We start from the raw sequence: 22162 nt of genomic DNA on the forward strand, positions 1-22162 counted from the left end.
TCACACTAAATCCAGAATCAGATCCGGATCCAAATAATTTCACTAACTTTTGTTGACATCATCATAAAGAAGCTGTATACCAAGATTGAAGTCAACCGGAATTGTAGTTTCGGAGAAGAAGACGATTGAAATTTTTGTAACAGACAACAGACGACGACAGACGACAACAGACGACAACAGACAACGACGATGGACGCCGCATGACGACAATAGCTTACGGCCTGTCAGCTGGTAAGCTAATAAAAGGAGAACTGTTGGTGTAACTCATATCCACTAGACTAATAGGTTTATTCATTGTGTGGTAAGTGTAGTAGAAATGAACTGCACGTACTAATACACTGTGTTGCCAACACAGGATGAGCGGTGTTTAAGTAGTTTTAGGCCATGTATACAGGTAGCCATAATAATGTAATTCAATAATGTTGTATATGGGTGCTTCTATGAAACTGGTCCCTAAAAGCAGGACATGGGGGTTAAAAATTCAAACCAGATGTAAACTATGAAGCAAGTTTGGATGAACATTGGGTCTATTTTAAAAATAAATACTTATTGAGATAAAAGAGAAACTATTTTTCAGATAAAACACATTTTTATATTATTTTACATTATATTTAATACAAAAATCTGTATGTAACACGGTCAAAACATGAAAATTATGCACTAATATTTTTTTGAATATGTCTTTATTTTCTCACAGGTACATTTTGGAAATTGAACTAATTATGCAAGGCAGAGTATTTCACAAAAATGACCGCTGTTGCAGAATCATTTGTGATTTATTTGTGTCTAAATGGGCGGGTTCTGCATGTAACACAAGTGGACATGATGGGTTACATACAAAACCTGGAATGAGACTGAGATTCATAAAAAACCCACCTGTCTGGAGTAGAAAAACCATTAGGATCATCAAATTTGACACAGTGTCTTTATTCATAGTGGTATATAAGACCATTTCAGGTGATGTTTTCAAAATAGAACACACTGACACCTAGGTAGTTTTTCATGTCCCAGTTTTGGTCCTATTTTTGGCCCCAATATTTTATTAAAAATTCATTAATTTTGGGATGGCCCAGAGTAAGACTATAATTTTTTTTTTCATTTATCTGAGGTCATCATTAGGTACATCCTGGGGAAATATGTCTGAATTTCTCTTTTATTTTTGAGTCTAAAAAGCTGGCAAAGTGCCAGGTACCAAAATGTACTCAGTTTCATCGAAGCACTCAGATATCAGATCGTTTTCAGAAAAGATTTCATCTACACAGACCTGCATAAATACACCGTAGAGCACTATCATAGGGTTATGATTAGGATAAACAAAGGTTGCAGAAATGATGCATTTTTTGTCTCACTCTGTGACGTTCAGGACCCTATAAGCCAGGGGTGTCAAACATGTGACCCCTGGGCCAAAACTGGCCTTTTAAAGGGTCCAATCATGCCTGTGGGATGGAATTGTGAAATGCAAAAATTATACTGTCAAGTGTGTCAAAATCATACTCGAGGTCGGACAGTCATGAAACAAATGGAAGGCAATTAATTTAATCCTCTGGGGTAAAATTAACACAATTAAAATGGCCACTTAATTCCAACTTGATATATCTTTACACTCCATACTTCCATTTGAATTTTCTCAGTAATATCATCTGTGTGAATGAAGATCTGAAGTGGTGTGTCTGACAATGTTTGTTGAAGAAAGCTTCACACCTCAGACTTCAGAGTTAAAGTGATCTCTTTATGACTCACAGACTTTCCTTTGAGGTAAACAAATGTTTTCATGCTCAATTTTCAATACATATTCTATAACAGGGCACACACATGATACTGTAGTTTGGCTTATAATGTTAACAAAGTTCACTTATTGTAGACAATGACATTAGTATTGTTGTTGTTATTGTTTAGTTTTTCAGTTCATTCAGCGCTTCTAGGATCTGAAGTCCTTTTTATTGTGGGGCTTGTTTCCCAAGATGCTGTCTACTTCAGAGGCAATGGATAGAGTGATTTTTGGAAGAATCTGTAAAAGGAAAACATGAAGAGGATTATTTTAGGTTTGCAAATATTCATTCGTTATTCATTCATTCATTCATTCATTCATTATCTGAACCCGCTTTATCCTCACTAGTGTCGCTGGAGCCTATCCCAGCTTCTTATGGGCGAAGGTGGGGTACACCCTGGACAAGTTGCCAGTTCATCACAGGGCTGAACATATAGAGACAAACAATCACTCTCACATTCACACCTATGGGCAATTTAGATTAACCTATCAATGCATGTCTTTGGATGGTGGGAGGAAGCCAGAGTACCCGGAGAGAACCCTCACAGACACAGGGAGAACATCCAAACTCCACACAGAAAGGTGCCACCCCCATCAACTGGTGTTGGAATTGAACCCAGTTCCTATGAGGCATGAGTGCTAACCACTGCACCACTGTGTCATACAGGTTAGTTAGTTAGTTAGATAGTTAGTTTAGTGAGTTAGTGAGATAGATAGATAGATAGATAGATAGATAGATAGATAGATAGATAGATAGATAGATAGATAGATAGATAGATAGATAGATAGATAGATAGATAGATAGATAGATAGATAGATAGATAGATAGATAGATAGATAGATAGATAGATAGATAGATAGATAGATTCTTTATTGCTATTGCACATGTTTATACAATGACATTTTGTTTGACATCAGTCCCTGTCACAGCAGGTAAAAGTATAAATACAAACAATATAGACTCCAAAAATCAAAATATAAAAATATAAATTGTAAAGTTAAAGTAGGAATATACGAAAAATATGGAAATGTGCAGGACAGAAAAGGACAGAATGTCTTAAGCTGAGGGTGTGAAAGTGCAGAGTGCAGTCACCGGAGGAAGAACGTGCGCACAATTACTACAATTACAAAGACAACATAACACACTGCGCACTTTTAATCCCCCTCGATCAAATATAGTGTACGATTCTGGTGAAAGTTACTGCCCTATAATTTAGATTAGATTGTCTTTGTGTAAAAGTTATTACATATGTGTTTATATTTGAAAGTACTCAGATATTATAACTGCACAAGGCTATTTGACCTTGAAAAAGTAGGTCAAGGTCACCTGTTTTCGATAGGCTTGTGCACCATGCCAACATGCATCCACAGTATAAATTTGGTGCAGATATGTCAATGCATTCTTCAGATAATGCGATTATGTTGTTGAATGAACAGACGAATAGACAGACAGATGACAAAACGATTGCAAAACCCCTTTGGCCTGAAGCTGGCCATGGTGTAAACATGAGATAGTGGGAGGACAGTTCAGTGAGAAGGACTTGGAGTGTTTTTCTTGACTAGAATGAAAGAATGAAAGACTACACTGATTGTGGACATGAGTGACAATTCTGTGGGTTTTCCACGCTGAAAAAAAAAACATGAAAACAAAAAAGGTGATGAAGGTCTGGTGTTAGGAGGAGTTGGTATCACTTCTAGGACTTCTGTCTGATACTGCATCTATCACTGGACAGGGCAGAACCAGACACACAATTCATACATGATGAGTAAAAACATTAAAAACTGTGAGGCACCGCCCTCAGCAGTGCTAGTATTTGTTAGTTGGTTTCGTTCATTTCCTGTTTTATTTTGGTTCATCTGTGTGCACCATGTCTGTCTTGTCTACGTCCTCCCTGATTCCCTGATTGTTTGCACCTTGGGCTCAAGACCTCTCCACCCTTTATATACCCTCCTCTCCTTGTGTCTGCTGTCAGTGTGTCTTTCATGCTGGTCAGGAACAGAACGCTCTTGACATTCTCCTGTGCTGCTTGAACCCTTTTGTGAGTTTTTTTGATTCCACGTATTGTGAAGATTTTTTGTTATACTTGGATTCCTCGTATAAGAAGATTTTTGTGTTAGATTTTTTGATTCCACGATCATGAAGACTTTTTCGTTAGTTTTTTAATACCTCATTTGAGAAGATCTTTTTGTTCATTTTTTGATGACACGCTTGTGAAGAACTTTTTGTTAGAATTTTTTAATACTGCGATTGAGAAGATTTTTGTGTTAAATTTTGATGCCACAGTTGTGAAGAGATTTTTAATATTTTGAGTTGATAAATACTCAAACTAAGTTTATGTTGGTCTCAGTCTCGTGCATTTGGGTCCAAGCCTTGTGAGTTTGTAATAAAAAAACAGGCTTTGGTTATAAAAACACCATGTCATATAATGTGTCACTATGTAAAATGTCTCTTAGGATTTGTTCTGGAGGACAAAGATCTTGTCTCAATGAGGAGAACAAGAGTCCATTAAAATACCAACAATGGATCTTCAATAAATAATTAAGACAGTTTTGTGCGAGTCTGCTTCTTTATGTGCAACTATACTTATTTCAAAGTGCAAAACACAAGCTAAAGTGCAAATGGCTAGTGTGCAAATACATTTTTCCCAATAAATTTCCAAATTATGACATAAAACAGTGTATTCTATTTACAGAGAAGGTAATGAGGTACCTCTTTATGACAGTGTTCAATAATGGATAGACAATTCTATAAAAGCAAAAGTTTTATCAGTTTGTTGGTCTAGGGAATTCAAATGTGTTAACACAAAGTCAAAGAGGAAAGTAAGTTTAGAGAAGCCCCTCAGTCTGGGTAGGGGGGCACAAAGACCAGTACAAACCATAGAGAGGCCACCATTCTCAGATTCATGTCTGAGACTCTACAGGCCGCACAAGACAAACGTTGAAGTTCATGAGTTAAAGTCCATGCACTCTACATCAGAATGACTGAAAAAGTAGTCCTGAGTCTGGACTCCAGACCACATCATGACTGAAATGGCCTGGTGGAACTTCACATACACACATACCATATACACACAGAGCCCAGAAGATCAGGTTGAACTGTACACACCCTGGACAGCATCTTTTTCACTCCCTCCCTCCCCCCCTCCCATCCAGCAGGCTCAGGGTCATAAGGTCAAGGACAGAAAGACTGAAAAACAGCTTCTTCCCCAGGGCTGGAAAAGTCTGAGCTGTGACTGCACTCTGCACTTTCACACTTTCAGCTAAAGACATTCTGTCCTGCACATTTCCATATTTTTTGTACATTCCTATTTTAACTTTTCTCATATATACATATATATTTACATTTTAATTTTTGGAGTCTATATTGTTTGTATTTATACTTTTACCTGCCGTGACAGGGACTGATGTCAAACAAAATGTCATTGTATAAACATGTGCAATAACAATAAAGAATCTATCTATCTATCTATCTATCTATCTATCTATCTATCTATCTATCTATCTCAGGGATTAAAGCAAAAATTTTTCATCTGATGAGAAAATTTTCTTCTGGTCAAAATCATTGGCCACTATTGAAAATGATGCAATACAATACTACTATAGTGTACAAGTTTATATAGTCAAATCTGGCAATACTATAAAACACACTGAATGGGAGAGTTTACAGGTGTAGAAGATTAGTAACATGGGTAGAAAAAATGTCATGAGTGGTATTGGTGGGGGGTCTGGGGGTCCTCCCCCAGAAAATTTTTAAAGCTTCAGGTCAATTTTGGTGCTCTCTGGTTGATTTTAAAGGGTATGAAAACCTTTGAAGCAAGTGAAAATAACAACTAGAAGAAAACCTTACAGCAAAAAATGAGAGAAAAACTTTTTATTTAACAATTTAGGAAAAACTAAAACATAACTCCAACTCCAACAGCACATGAATTTTGGGGAAAATGTCTGTGTAAATGTAACCCTAACCAACTAATCTTCAGCTTCTCAGATTGATGGTGGATCAGGACTTTTTTACCATTGGAACCAAACAGAATTTTCTTGTGGCAAACTCCGCACATGCACGCACCAGGTTGCTTCATTTTTTTGCGCCATGATCTAATTGCAGTTCCATCGTCTCCCTTCTCATCAAGCCACGCCCACCTCCATCTATTTTTCACGCATCTCTCAATAGTTACCGCTTCAGCACCTTCCTCTACAAACGTGTCCATGATGTTTTATATTCTAGCCAAAATAATCTGTACGTCGTCAAACCTGCGTCCACACACCCCTCCCGCCAATATCATGTTCTCTTTTGATTGGAAGAAATTACGTCAACTGAAACAGAAATTATATTCCGTTACAGATACTCTCTGAGGGTATTTACAGTGGCTTTGCAAATACCAAGGGTGTTACTCATTCATTCAATTTTATCTTCGTACTGTACCACACAGATAGAAATAAGATGCTAAACGGGTCAAAATAAAGCACTTATGCAGTTGGGCGCGTAACCGCGTAAGGCCGCGGCGCGCACAGCCGCACGCACGGGAAGGGCACATACACACAAACACACACACTAGTCATATACCGGCAAGAGGAGATAAGCTATGAACCCAAACATGAAGGTCCATGGAGATCAGTTCTGTCTTCTTCCCTTTTCGCTGTGGTTCTTTCATAATGAAAGCTACTTGTTAGCACTAAACTAAAGTTAGTCTGGAGGCTGAACTTCGGTAAAGCTGAACTTGTCCATGTGTTTCTGAGACACAGAATGAGCAGCGTTTCCTTCCAAAGATAAAAAGTCATCAATCTGTCCTCCCGACATAAAAATAAAGAAGTCATCTTATTATCATCACTGTTAAACCTATCAGCCCCCTGTGCCTGTGTCCAACACCTGCAGACCCAGGACAGGATCGACTGGACTCCGCAAAACACGTGGGGAAGTTACTTCAATATGACCCCCCCCCCTCAATTTTTCCATTTGACGGAAATCCGTCGTGGTGACGGAGAACTTTAATCCCTGATCTATCTATCTATCTATCTATCTATCTATCTATCTATCTATCTATCTATCTATCTATCTATCTATCTATCTATCTATCTATCTATCTATCTATCTATCTATCTATCTATCTATCTATCTATCTATCTATCTATCTATCTATCTATCTATCTATCTATCTATCTATCTATCTATCTATCTATCTATCTATCTATCTATCTATCTATCTATCTATCTTGGACAACTCTGTGGTGCAGTGGTTAGCACTCATGCCTCACACACAGAAGGTCCTGGGTTTGACTCCAATACCAGTCGATGGGGTGGGACCTTTCTGTGTGGAGTTTGGATGTTCTCACTGTGTCTGTGTGGGTTCTCTCCAGGTACTCTGGCTTCCTCCCACCATCCAAAGACAGGCACTGATAGGTTAATCAGTTAATCTAAATTGCCCATAGGTGTGAATGTGAGAGTGATTGTTTGTCTGTATATGTCAGCCCTGCGATGAACTGGTGAAATGTCCAGGGTGTACCCCGCCTTCGCCCGTAAGTAGCTGGTATAGGCTATCTATCTATCTATCTATCTATCTATCTATCTATCTATCTATCTATCTATCTATCTATCTATCTATCTATCTATCTATCTATCTATCTATCTATCTGTCTGTCTGTCTGTCTGTCTGTCTGTCTGTCTGTCTATCTGTCTATCTTGAAGAATGCATTGAAATATCGGCACCAAGTTTTTACTGCAGATGAATCTTGGCATGGAGCAGAAGCCTATTGAAAACAGGTGACCTTGACCTACTTTTTCAAGGTCAAACGGCCCTGTGCAGTTATAATATCTGAGTATTTTCAACTCCTTTTCACCTACTGCCAACTAATTTTCACCTCCCCAAAAAATATTTTTCTAAAATGTTTCTAAAAAGTCAGGTGTGATGAATTGTGTACAAACCAATAGGGTGTCGGAATGGTACTTCTCATCCAAAATGAAATAGGAGTAATGAGGCAATTTTTAAAACGTGAGGAACAGAAAGTACAGATAATTGTGTGAAAATGTGTGAAATTGTGTGAAAATTTTACCCCAGTAGAGGTAAAATCTGAAAAATAATTACTCCAGTAAAGTATAGATAACCAAAATTTCTAGTTAAGTAAGGTAATGAAGTATTTGTACTTTGTTACTTGACACCTCTAATTATTATCCTATTATTTATGCACCTTATACTCAATAACTGCACATATATCATATTGTTCATCTCTGACAGTTTTGCACATTTAACAGATTATTTATCTCTGACAGTTTGCACAATTACTCAGACATTGCACACTTATGTAAATATATATTTTCCTCTTAGTAATAGTAGTTTATATTATTTATATTTTTATGCTCATTCTCTTTTTAATGTCATTCTTAAATGCCACTTTGTTGTGTTTGTTTTAATTTTCTAGTTAAAAAAAGTTTAATTATTGTATTTCTATTTTAATACATCTTAAATTCTCGTTGCATTCAGTGTGGACGGCAAAGTAAGATTTTCATTGTACAGGGAAACCGGTTTCTTAACTGTACACATGACAACAGAACACTTTGAATCTTTGAATCTTCAATAGAGTTCAGCCCCTGAGTCAGACCCTGACATGACCGTCAAATAGTTCACCCTGTTGCCTGAGTGCTGTCCTACCTGTACAGCCTTCATATTCTCCACCAGCTGGTCAGTTCTGGAGGCCCCAAGTAGGACGGAGGTCACCCCTTCATTTCTCAGACACCAAGCTGTGGACATTTGCAGCACAGGAAAATGAATGATGGCTACAACCCTTATTGAAAGTCAGCATATGGCTCCACGGCTTTAGACTGGGTCTAATACGCTAGTCACCCAACAAGATCCCCTGATGATCACCTCCATCCATAAAGTCTAATGGCAAAATGGTGCATAACATTATTTCAATATCATTCAAGCCTCACATGCTTGAAGATTTGAAGATACAGAGACAGAGACTCAGACCTGAGTTCACATGCAGTTCACACCAGCTTTCAGTGTTGTACAAGTGAAACTGAACTTTGCACTGGTCGTTTGTGAACTAGAAAGCCTTGTTACATGAAAACAGGTCCATTTTGTGCCAATGTATGAATTTTCCCAAATTTACTTGCATAGAAATGACACAGGCACGACATTGACGTTATTTGCCTGGCAGTGCAGTTTGCAGTAAAAACCACCCTGTGCAGATGCTTTGTGAATTACATGCAATATTTATATTTATGACTCATTTCCACCAGTTTTGCGTCTGCAAAACCTGTGCACTTGTTTTTGGGATCCAGCCTTTAATCTTTAACTACTGAAAAAAATGAAAAATATGCAATGTTTTTAGTTTATCATGCTTACATGCAAAGTGCAGCTCACTGTAGTACCCCAGTACTAAGGAGTAAAAATTATAGCATTAAATTCAAAAAGCAGTAGCAAAGCCTTTTGTTTTGGCTTGAAGTAAATTAAATAACAGTCATACATCTAAACATACATCCAGACCCTTGTTGCAAAAACCACTTAATCCATTAATGACCTACACAGATTAGCAAACATAGTTAGTGTGGTGCAGTTAACATCTACAGAAAACCTCTATTAACTGTTGGAGAACACAGAACATTAAAGGAGTGATATTTTGCTTTTTTAAATGGAATTATACATTTTAAAACATTTCCCTGTGGTCTACATAAACTGTAAATGCTCTGTTTGGGTCTGAATTCTTCATTAATTCAACTCCACAGGTCCATATTCAACCCTATTTCTGAGTAATGACACCAGAAAGGTCGTTTTGAGCGCTGGCCCTTTAAATGCACATGAGCCACCTCAGGCCCCACCCCCTCCAGGTTGTTGGCTGTGCTGCTCTGTCCCGTTCAACAAACAACTGAACATTTTAGGTAATCGGCTCAAAGTTTGGACATGTTTTCAGTATGGACTACAACTGCTGCTGCTGACAAACAATTATGTCGTACTTGGAGAAATGTTCCTGACCTTATATGTGCAAATGTCATGACATAACTAGTTATAGTCGAAGCAAATTAAGAAGGAATTAAAATGGGTTGTAGAAATCCACTAGATTTTTGCCAAAATGAATATAAAGATAGCTTTGCAGAACCTGGAGGGTTCAAATCCAAACTTGATGAACTATTAGGGTCCAAATACACAAATAAATGAACCAAAGACTAATAAAAGTGGGTTTAGCTAAATATGACCCCTTTAATAAACATCATATCATGGCTGATCTGTTTTAGTGAGGTTTCTGCTGATGTGTGTTGTGTGTGAATGTGTTATTTCACTGGAAATATCATAAACTTTCATGAACAGTCAGGGGACCTGGTTCTGGTCACATGTCAGTGTCCATGGGCCATTGGCTCTGCTGTCAGTTGTGTTAGGATCTGCCTTCATTTACCTTTTTTTGCACAAACATGCACCATCAGCTTACACAGGCATGACATCTTTGCCTACTTTAGTAGAATATGAGGGATTTATACACACAGCAAGAATAGAAATGCTGTTTTACCTATTGCCAACTGGGTGAGAGAGCAGCCGAGTCGATCAGCAACCACCTGCAGCTCTTTCAGCTTCACCTGCTGACGGTGCCCCTCCTCGCTTAGGATCTTGTCCTTCATCCACTGATAACCCTGGTGCAGACATCACCATATAAAGAACAAAGAAAAGCGTGATTGTTGAATTTAAAATACCAGAGAAACAGAAAAATAATCATGAGTTATGGCAGTGTTTTTCAACCTTGGGGTCACGACCCCACGTAGGGTCGCCTGGAATTTCTAATAATTGATAAAAATTAAAATTAAAATAAAAACTTACTAATAAAAATATATATGGTGAGTTGAGAGAGACAATCCCAATCCATAAAAGACATGACAAACTGTGAAGCTGAAACTGAAGCGCTGTGGTTCTGTTTATCTGTCAAATGTTCAATGTGGTCAGTTTCAGATGCTGCAGCTCTTTCATAATTCATAGTTTGAGTTCTTGTTTGTTCAGTATTAATTGTCAGCCTTGTAAATCCAAGCTGGACTGACTGTACATATCCTGACCAAGGAAAATCAAATTCTCACTTTGTGCAATAATCTACACCTGGATTTTCTGCCTCCGTATATTATATAGACTAAATGTCATCTAAAATTAACATTTATTTGCAACATAGTATAGCAAACTATTACATGATCAAAAACAAATTAATTTTAGTAAAAAAAAATGTCTGCGTTTTGAATCTCTGGGGTCGCCAGAAACGTGTGATGTTAAAATGGGGTCACGAGCTAAAAAATGTTGGGAACCACTGGGTTATGGTGAACAGAGAAACAGAATCATTTTGAATACATGTCTGCTATACACGAGCAGACACAGACACAAAATTCTCTGGTTTTATGCTGCATTTCAGCTTGACTAGGAGTTGCAGTAGTTGTGGGTGTAATATTCAGTATCCAGTGGTCTTACTGGATTTTTTTAATTAACAGTGCCAAAGGAACAAATGGTAATGTAATCTGAAAAATATTCAACGACCCATATCCATAACACAACCACTGACAAATGAAGGACTGAAGATACTTTCAGTGTTTTCAAGAGTGAAGACAGAGAATTAAAGACACTCCTGGCCACAGACTTACAATACTACGACGGTCCTCAGTCGGTCACTGTAAGTGTTACTGGCATTTAGGCACTGAACTCACAAACAGTAACCAGCACTCCAGTTGAGCACACATCAACACCAGATATGAGGTGATAGGTGTTCTGAAAACCAATGGACCTGTCTGACTGTTATCACCTACCTATTTCTGCTATATGTTTTACAAATCATGGTTAACGACAGATCAATATGAAACTACTGAGTTTGTGTCATGTGTTATGATGTGTTACTTTACTACAGTATAAGTACTAATGCACATGTGAAAACACTACTACTAAAAGAAAAGGTCTCCATTCAAAACCTTCCTTCAGTAAAAGTATATATTCTAAACTGAGTGTACTTTACCTGATGAGGTGCTATGTTATCTAATTGCAATTTAATTTTAATTTTTATGTTTGCATTTCAGTTATGTAGCATAAATATTTTAATATTTACATCTCAACCAAAACTCAATTTTTTTTTTTTACATTTCAGCAGTAATTGTACAATAATTTTACCTGCCATAAAATTAATTTAGGTCATGATTTTGTTACTTTTCTATCATTAATTTCATGAACAATTGTGGATTACAAAAGAAATGTATTTTTTGTCCCTTGTTTTGCACAGAGGAAACATTGAAGTGTTACAGAGAGCAGTGAAATACAGTCGCAGAAAAAAATATTAGACCATCAAAAGTCATCAAAAATAATGGTTATGCAATCCAGTACTAACTCCTGTGTGTATCATATGACTAAAACAGACAGAAAAGAAAACATGGAATGCCTAAAAGCACTGTTTTGGCAGTACAATGCCATAGATATTGATGTGAGAACTGAAGTGATTTTGGTTATTATCAAGAAAACATGGAAAATGGGTAGATATCAGCTCTAAAATTAAACTCTTATGAGCTATTTTTGTTGTTATCATTATTTTTGTCCAAACAAATGTACCTTTAGTTGTACCAGGCATTAAAATGAACAAGAAATAGAAGAAAACAATGGTGGTCTAATAATTTTTCCATAACTGTAGATTGTGCCATGTGTATTTTTTTTCCTTTATCTTAATGCACCTTAATGCAAAGAATGGCACTCAAGATTTGATGAGACCAAACTATGTTAAATTTGTAATGGATGTGAAGTGACTACATCGGCGATGTGAAAACATTTATATGATGTACATTTCTATTTAGGTTAATGTAAACATAGGCACCTTAATGTGTTTTATCTTGTTGATGGAGTAGTGGAGTAAGCCCTCTCCCCCAGCCCACTTTTCTTTATTTATTTATTTTATTTGCTCTGTATTCAACTAAAAATCTTAGATTAGCATCTTCTTTCCATTTGACACATGGAAAATGAATTGTACCTGTAAGGAAAGTTTTGTTAAAAATTGCTTTTCCAAATAAACAAAGAAGGGAGAAAAAGAAGAATGTATCTAAAAAACTTTGTTGACATCAGTTTGTATCTCACTTTACTGTATTTTTCGGTTCTGTAAATACTGTAAAAAGTCAAAAAGATGGATCGCTAACTAAGGATGACTGTGTAAACTGTTGCAATCATTTAATTCCATGATAAATCTTAAAATTGGATAAATAAAAGTAGGTTTTCTCAACAAAAAAAAAAAGATTTGATGAGACTTTTTAGAGATATAACAGTGCTTCTAATAAGTTAATTAACAATTTTGTTCATAATAATTTGCTTATTTTTGGACCTTTGAACATTGAGTGGATGAAGTTAGCTCCTTGGTAGTGCAGCTAATAAGGTGTCAACCCTGGTTTGCAAAAAATGTAAAAGTAAGTGAGCACAAAGCAGTGGTTAGAGGTACAAGCCCCATCATGTGTAAGACAAACACAGTGTATTCATCTTTTTATGTGCCTCCAAATGCAAATGAATTATTTGTTTTAGCAGTTTCAACAGTAGAGAACTGATTTAAAAAGTAAAGTGTATCAGCGACAAAACACAATATAAAAAATGTGCTGCAATCACATAATGTAATGACAGGTGGATAAGAACTTTTACCTTAAGGGAGGCACGTGAATAAGGCGGGATCCCACTGCTGTACTTCCCTGAGAGGATTCCACAGGCCAGCGGAGACCAGGTTACAGCTCCAGTTCCTGTACAAACAAACCAGGGTAATAATTTAACAAAACGACATTTTGAGAGAGGAGTCAAAGAAGCCATTTTTTAAAAGAACAGGTGAACAGAGGTGGTGGTCTGAGACACTACCGATCAAAAACCTAGAACACCATTTTAGATAACATTCCCAAACAGCATTCAACTAACAACTTCCACACCTGGACTCACCAGAAACAACCCCCCCCCCAGCAAATGATTTGGACAGTGACCTACCCCTCTGGTCAACGACCCTGAAACTCACACACAAACCCACCAAAGACCCTGCCCCAGGGACACACACCCCATACGACCTTCACACTTTAACCAGTCCCGCTGAACCGAGAAGAACCACCAAGAAGAATGATGACCTGATGACCTGGACAAATGAGAACCTGCACAGACAAAATTACATTCTCCTGATTTCTAAAGATTTATTGATGCAGTAGATCACAGGGATGTTCCCTTATTTACTCTACGATTGGCATCAGTTTTAGCTCCTTTTTCCCTTCAACAAATATTCTTTGAGTTGTGGCAAAAAATGTAATATTTTATGGGTTTCATAAATTAAACTTCAAAAAAGACTCTGTAGCCCTGAGGACCACTACTCCAGCTACTTTCTCCAATTGGAACAAAATTTGGTACACATGAGATATACAAGTCAACCAGATCAACAGGAAGTCGGCCATTTTGGAATTTGGTGCCATTTTTACTGATTTATTCACATTGTATTTTAACCAACTTCTCCTGGAGGTTTAATTCAGCTAACTTTAAACTCAGACAGTCCAGTTTTAAGAAGGTGTAGATGAAAAGTTACAGAAGTGGTAAGTGGACATTACTCTATGTGGTCAGAGCAGGGCGGCGAATTTGGATACCTCACCAAGAAAAACCAAACTGTTAGAACTTACACAGTTTTCATCCAGTCGGCACTCAACTGTTCCTTCCCCCAGTCTGCATCAAATTACGCATGTAGAAGAAGAGTCCCACTCTGAACACTGTCATGTATTTAACACAAAAAACTAGGTTTTAACTGTTTAAGCAGACCACTGGAAAAACACAATGGCAGACTTCAGGAAAATCAAACTATTTCCTTTTATTTTGAGCATAGCCACACAAACATGTAATTCACTGCATAAGGCTCCATAGTACCCAAGCCAAGACAAGGGGGGAGGGGCTCTAAGTGGCACAGAACCAATCATATACTGTAAAATCAACCCAATCACAGACCTCCACTAGGTCATTACCAAATAGAAATGTATTTTCATACAAACATAAACTCTTATATTTCTGTGTTGAAACGCGACAAACATGATAAAATTGAACCTGACTTATAGTGCCACCTACTGGCAACAGAAATTTTTTTTGACGTGAACTTCATCTGATTGAAATGAAATTTGCATAGTTTTCTCTGCACATGATGTGGCATTTCCGCCACATGTGGCAGGTCCGCCTTTTGCGGCAATTACAGCCTCAATTCTCTGAGGTATTGATGCATACAACTTGTGAATTGTTTCCAAAGGAATTTTAAGCCAGTTAGAATACCCTCCAACTCTTTTAGAGACGATGGCGGTGGAAATCGACGTCTTACTTGAATCTCTAAAACTGACCATAAATGCTCAATAATGTTGAGGTCTGGGGACTGTGCCGGCCATACGAGATGCTCAACTTCATTAGAATGTTCCTCATGCCATTCTTTAACAATTCTAGCTGTGTGGATTGGGGCATTATCATCTTGAGGTGAAGGTGTTTCCATTATTTTGTCCAACCCCTGTAGGTGTTGTCTTGTGCCATATGTTGGACAATTTTCTCAACTGTGCTGCATCCTAAACCACGTCTGACCCCAAGATGTTTTAATTCCCATGGTTGCAAAATGCCTCGACCTCAGGGTTCCCTGAGTTGTAAGGGGGCGTGAAGGCCCATTATAACTACCTGAAGTTACTAGCATTTTTTGCATCCTTAGTGGTAGCCATAAGAGCAGCATAGAATTAATCAATCAATTAATCAATCAAACTTTGCTTGTGTAGCACTTTTCATACATGGTACATGTAGCACAAAGTGCTTCACATCAAACCCCCCACTGTCCTGAAGTTGCAACTAAAAATAAAAGCAACAAAGTGAAGCAATGTTTACAGTAAGAGTTTAAATAAAAGCTAAACTAAAAAGATAAGTTTTGAGTTTACTTTTAAAAATATGAACACTGGCAGCGGACCTCAGGTCCTCAGGTAGGCTGTTCCATAGTTTGGGGCCATAAAAGCTGAACGAGGCCTCACTGTGAGTTTTGGAGTAGACTCTGGGAACAATTAAAAGATTACTACCTGAAGACCTGAGGCTCCGAGAGGGCTCATATGCTAAAAGTAAATCAGATAAATAAATAGAGCTAAGACCATTAAGAGCTTTAAAAAATGATAAAAGCACTTTAAAATCGATCCTGAAGCTCACAGGGAGCTAGTGCAGAGACCTGAGCACTGGTGTAATATGCTCGCTCTTTCTGGTCCTCATCAGCAGTCAGGCTGCAGAGTTCTGGAGCAGCTGCAGCGGTGCAATGGTCCTCTTAGGAAGACCAGAGAGTGTTACAATAATCAATGCGACTAGTGACAGATGCATATATCAGAGTCTCTGCACTGGCTCAAGAGAGAAAGGGTCGCAGTCTGGCAATATTTTTTAAATGATAAAAACCTGTTTTGGTGACAGACCCTCTGTATTAAGTGAGCAGAGACAAGTGGGTAAGAACATAAGCTTTTTCTTTATGCAGAAAACATTCTTCACCCAATTTCATATCCTGGATCCTCAACCCTGGCTCTTCTTGACACAACTGAAACATTTATGCAGATGTCAGGCTTTAAAATTAACTGGCACAAGTCTGAAGTCATGCCTGTTTCCACAGTGTCCCATCCTATGTCTGTCAGTGTTGGACAATTTAAGTGTGTTGCATCTGGGATGAAGTATTTATAAACCAAATTATGTCGTGATATTACAGAAATTATACATCTCAATTTTTGTCTTCTCACAAACCTTCAAAATAATTAGAAAAAATTGGAATGTAATTAATTTCACCCCTTGGGGTAAACTTAATACAGTTAAAATGGTGATAGCTGCACAGTTTATCTATTTGACAATAATATTTGTTTTGCATTGCTTAGATCTGAACAAAAAAAGCATGTGTTAACTTGACAGAGAATGCATAATTTGAATTAATGTTAACTAAATGATATAACTAAAAAATAAAAAAATAAAAATCATACTAAATGGCCTGGAAGAACCTTTGAGTCTTTATTAATGGAGAAAATTTGCAGTAAGAGCTAAACTTGCTCTGGTTTATGTTTTTAATGTATTTTCTACAGATTTTTTTAATTTTTTTTTATACTTGTTTTATTTGTTTTACAGTAATGTGTAAAAGTCTTAGGGCTACCTATCATTTTGTGGTTTTTGCAGGGTTGAAATGAGTAAATATGTTAATTTCTCATTCTCTTTTCTTCAGATACAATAAGAAAATAGTGGAAATATGTGCGCAGCTATAAAGGACACACAAACACATGAACGACATCGTACTGAAGGTTAAAGTCATTATTTAGTGTGACCCATGTCCCCATGACAAGAAGTAACACAAATAATTAGAAACATCTGACATGTGTTGAATGAAACTTGGTATAAAACATCAGAAACTTAATGCCATAAATCTGAAATAGTCTGAACAAAAGTGTTAAAGGTATAAGATGTTTGCACAGTTCTGTATATGTACACATCACCTTCTTTCTTTGATTGGAGTTCAATAATTTCAATCATTCATTCATTCTTTTTCCTTATATTATATTATATATTGTAATTTCTATCTCTCTTTATCTCCTCTGTATCCTCATATCTCCTGCCATCCCTGCCATCTCTTCTTCTCTCTACTGCTCACCAATCTTGTGGAAGAGTTCAGAGAGCTGCACCTCCACCTTCTCCCTCTGGAACATGTGGTACTCTGCCTGTTCACAGATGGGTGGGATCTGGTTGAACTGCCGTGCAACAGAGTATGCCTCCTAAAAAAACAAAAAAAAACAAAAAACAAAGGGGATGTGGTCATATTGTGACAAGAAATATTAAGCAACAAAATGACAAGCAGCAGAGAACTTTTTTGACAAGTTGAAATCAAAATGTAATATTTTTTGTAAAATAAATAAAGAAATAAATAAATAAACAAACAAACTCTGGCGCCTAAAGGATTAATATTATATTATAAGTAGAGACAAACATAGATAATATGGTGATGTCTGCAGTAAAAAAAAAAAGTCTGGAGTAGAAATGATAGTACCTGCTACTTGAATTACAGTATGCTGTGAGGTGATTGTGTAAGTTTTGCCCAAAGATGCGCAAAAATTATCACTGCATCTTTAAAAGATGTGTTTTTATATTTTCTGAGACAGCAGGCCTTTGTCATTGTGTATATGTATAACTGCACATTCCTGTGTGTTTTACAACATAAGCCTGGGTAAGAAATTAAGGACTTCATTCCACTGAAACATTTTAAGCCAAGACCAAAGTGAATAACAGATTTACAGGGTCAAAGGTGGAGGAAAAACTACAGGCTTCTAAAAGTCTGTGTGAACTCACCATGATTTCAATGGCACTCCACCGTGAAGTCCCCCAGTACATGGCCATCCCCTGGTTGATCACATGTGTCATTGCCCTTACTGTTTCTGCCAAAACAACCACATGCCAAAATTCAGCAAAGATATAAAAAATACAAAGAACAAACAAGGAAGAAATACAGAATGAAAACATAAAGACAAGATAAGACAAGATAAGATAAGATAAGATAAGATAAGATAAGATAAGATAAGATAAGATAAGATAAGATAAGATAAGATAAGATAAGATAAGATAAGATAAGATAAGATAAGATAAGTCCACAACAGGAGACACAACACAGTGAACAGTCATTGACCATCAGAGCTGACTGTTGTCCTGTAGAGGAACACACACTGAACCAGAGTGTGTCACTACACACCACACTTAAGCATCTGTTTCCAGCCCCTGGCATCTCTGTTTGATTCATCCAGTACAGTCACAGGAAACTGACAAACAGAGCATTATTTTATCCTCACAGACTGGAGCTACAGTACCTTTCATTAAAACCAGCCCCTCCTTTATAAATGCATTTAGCTAATACTATATGCATATGTTATACTCCAGTTTCTTCACTGGCTGAATGTGATGGGATGTTATTATATGTCATTGTCAACAATGTGCAGTATTTGCCAAGAAGTCACACCATTTGGTTCATTTACATCACTTATATGTGCATGTGCAGTATTACAACACACTGCTAAGGACTATTTCTGAACCTCAGATACCAGGATCACTTTAACCATAAGGTGAGTCTTTTTGGAAACCAGTAACTTATGTAACCTTAGTGATCCTAGGATACCTACAACAACAGCCACTGTACTTTAACCATTTCAATCTCTCTGTACCTGGTATATAGTGGTAGTGACTTGTGTATAAGTGGTGATTTACCGCCACCTGCTGGATTGGAGTATTGCTACACTTGCCCGAGAGGCTGTAGAGCAGGGTGTCAAACATATGTTTTTTCCAGGGACCACATTTCAGCCCAATTTGATCTGAAGTGGGCCAGACCAGTAAAATAAAAGCATAATATATTATAAATAATGACAACTCCAAATTTAAAACTAAAACTTTGTTTTAGTGCAAAAAAAAACCCAAAACATTAAATTATTAGAATATTTACATTTACAAACTATCCAAAAAAAAAAAAGATGAATAACCTGAAAAAACTGAAATTTCTTATGAAAAATAAGTGCAACTTTAACAATATTATGCCTCAACTTATCATTTATACATGTGCATTACAGATCAGTTCAACAAAGGCACAAAACATTTAGTAACAGGCAGAATATTGTTAAAATTGCACTTCATTATCTTTAGACATTTCAGGTTGTTTATATTTCTTCAGGTTATTCACATTTTATTGTTAAAAGATAGTTTAATTTTAGTAATTTTTTGCACTAAAACAAAGAGAAAAAATCGGAGTTGTCATTTATAGGCTTAATGTAATATTTTTTTCACATTAAACCAAGAAGAACATTTGAAGTCATTATTTATAGGTTATTATGCGATTATTTTACTTGAGATCATATTTGGTGTGTATGTGGAACCTGAACTAAAATGACCTCAACATCTTTGACTGTTAATATCTTCTGTGTCATTTTTATACTTTGCAAATTCATCCTGTGGGCAGGACTGGAACCTTTGGTCGGCTGGTTTTGGCCCATGGGCCGTATGTTTGACTCCCCTGTGGAGTATCTGTGTCAGTCTGAATGACAAATGTATTTATTGTATTCATGATGCCCATTATCGTGAAGCCTATGAAGTACTGAACAAATACAAGTAAAAATAAAAAGCAAGTAGTAGTACAAGAATAATATATATCATGAGAAGTAATACTAAGTAAGAAAGTCTCTGATGAGTCACAGGATTCATATGCTAACCTTCTATAGGAGTAGTGGGATCTGGTCGATTGGCGAAAACCACATCAACATACGGCAGCTGAAGTCTCTCTAATGACGCCTTTAGACCTGTTTAATAAATGGGACAATTATTACACTTTCTCATAACAATTTTGATATTATGCAAAAACACAAGACTTATTTAATCAAATAAATGTACTATTACCATTGTAATGCATATCTCAGTTATTCATTATCTCTAAAGCTCTTACCTTCAATGATATGTTTTCTTGATAAGCCTCTCTCCATTTCTGCCCTGAAAAAAGAACAGCTTGTATTTCAGCACTTTAGCTAAACTGTTCTGCTTAATGAAGCAGTTTCTTCACTGAATTTAATAACTTAGACTGAATATGTGAGTCATATACAGTCTGTTTAAGGGTAAAACATCACGTACCACATGCCTTCAGAGTTTGACTGACTTCATCACAGTATCTATTTACTTTAAAAACTTCTTTTTTTGTGTGTGGTTTTCTTTTTTCGTTTATTCTTTTTTTTTTTTTTACATTTTTGCCAAGTCAAATTAGATTAGATTAGATAGAACTATATTAACCCCTTGGGCACAGCCCTCGGGAAATTAATGTACCAATAGCAGCACAACACTGAATACATATACATATTTGAAATATTACAAGATAAAAAGGAAAGAAAATAGTAATAACAACAGCATAGAAAAAGTAGTTAAAAAAAAAAAAAAAAATAGGCAATTGCACCTTAAAAAGTACTAGTGGAAATAAATAAATAAAAATAAAAATAAAAATAAAAATAAAAATAAAATAATAATAATAGTCATGTTGCCAGTTCAACACAGGTTTGACCTAAATAACCATTCTCTATTGCATTCACATCTATAGGTATATAGAGTGACTGATTTAATGAACATCTATGTGTTTGGTATGTGGGAGGAGCCAAAATACCCTGACTGAACATACGCCACACACACAAGCACTAACCAGAAAGAACTGGGTTCAGACAAAGTAAAAGTAAAGACTGAGAGGAACAACATACCCTGTCTAAAATAGAATCAAGAATTGTTCAGAAAAGTTATATTTTGTACCTTTCACTTCAATTCTGTTCAATTCATTTCAATCCAATTCAGTTTTATTTGTAGAGTCCTATATCCCAACAAGGTTGCCTCACAGGGCTTTACAGAATTAGTTGGATATGAAAACAAACAACAGTCAAATAAACAGTAAATGAGGGAAATGGATTAATTCCAGTGCACTATGTTTCATTTGTATGGAAACACAGCAGTGTTAGATTAATATCAATTAATATTTCATGTTTTCCATATACGGCATAAAAGTGAAAACAAACAATACAGAACAGAGACAATACATGTACATACTTTCCTCCCCAGAAGATTTTGGTGGTGATGACTAAACTGGAACGTCTGCAACAACAGCAAATTAAACATTTACATCTCACTGTATTATATACAGGGTGTCCACAAAGTCTCTTTACGATTTAAGAAATTTATTAAAAAAGTAATTGATGAGATCTGTTCATCAGATTTGTTCTATGTACTCAGTGGTTATCAGAGTTTTTAATCACATTGAGGATCATGTGCAATCGAATCATTGGTTCACTTTTCTTCAATAACAGATCAATTACTGTAAATGTTGACCTTGACTTTTTGACTGAATATGTGTCACCACAACTGGATGACCTTCAACCAACCATCATTTTCCAGATAGATGGTACACCACCACATTGGGGACTGCATGTTGGTGGGTTCCTAAATCAAACATTTCCATTAGAAGGAAATGGATTGGAAGGAATAGTCCAATTCCCTGGACACCTGGTTCACCAGATATTACTGTGCTGGATTTATTTCTGTGGGGTTATGTTAAAGATATCGTGTATCGAACAAAGATACGGGACATCAACGACCTGAAGTAAAAGATCACTGATGTCACTGACACCATTGATGAGTCTATGATACAGCCAACATGGAAACAAATCCAGTACCGTCTGGATGGGCTTCATGTAACTAACAGTGTCCATATAGAGGTTTGTTAAATTAAGCAAAAAACCTTCAATATCTACTTTTCATTTTGTAATAATTTTCTCAGATTTGTCAATTCATTTGATTTTGTAATAAATGTGTTATATTGTAAAGAGACTTTACAAACACCCTGTATTATACCTGGGTACAACATACATGTGGAAGAAAAAAT

At 36.5% G+C, this 22162-nt stretch overlaps 1 protein-coding gene across 1 annotated transcript in view; it reads right to left on the reverse strand.

Annotated features, from left to right (window-relative positions):
• Nucleotides 1-1708: 1708 nt before the first annotated feature.
• The window catches only part of LOC115422628 (voltage-gated potassium channel subunit beta-2-like), a 35307-nt gene continuing 14853 nt past the window's right edge, over nt 1709-22162 (reverse strand). The window contains exons 7-15 of the mRNA XM_030139052.1: nt 21331-21375; nt 20198-20241; nt 19968-20054; nt 18070-18155; nt 17378-17498; nt 13384-13478; nt 10265-10385; nt 8410-8498; nt 1709-2008 (exon numbers count right to left, since the gene is read on the reverse strand). Coding sequence (XP_029994912.1) covers nt 1919-2008; nt 8410-8498; nt 10265-10385; nt 13384-13478; nt 17378-17498; nt 18070-18155; nt 19968-20054; nt 20198-20241; nt 21331-21375 — 778 coding nt within the window. The 3' untranslated portion in view covers nt 1709-1918. The remainder of the gene's footprint in view (nt 2009-8409; nt 8499-10264; nt 10386-13383; nt 13479-17377; nt 17499-18069; nt 18156-19967; nt 20055-20197; nt 20242-21330; nt 21376-22162) is intronic.

Source organism: Sphaeramia orbicularis, chromosome 7 (assembly GCF_902148855.1).
Source record: "Sphaeramia orbicularis chromosome 7, fSphaOr1.1, whole genome shotgun sequence".
NCBI classification, from domain to species: domain Eukaryota; kingdom Metazoa; phylum Chordata; class Actinopteri; order Kurtiformes; family Apogonidae; genus Sphaeramia; species Sphaeramia orbicularis.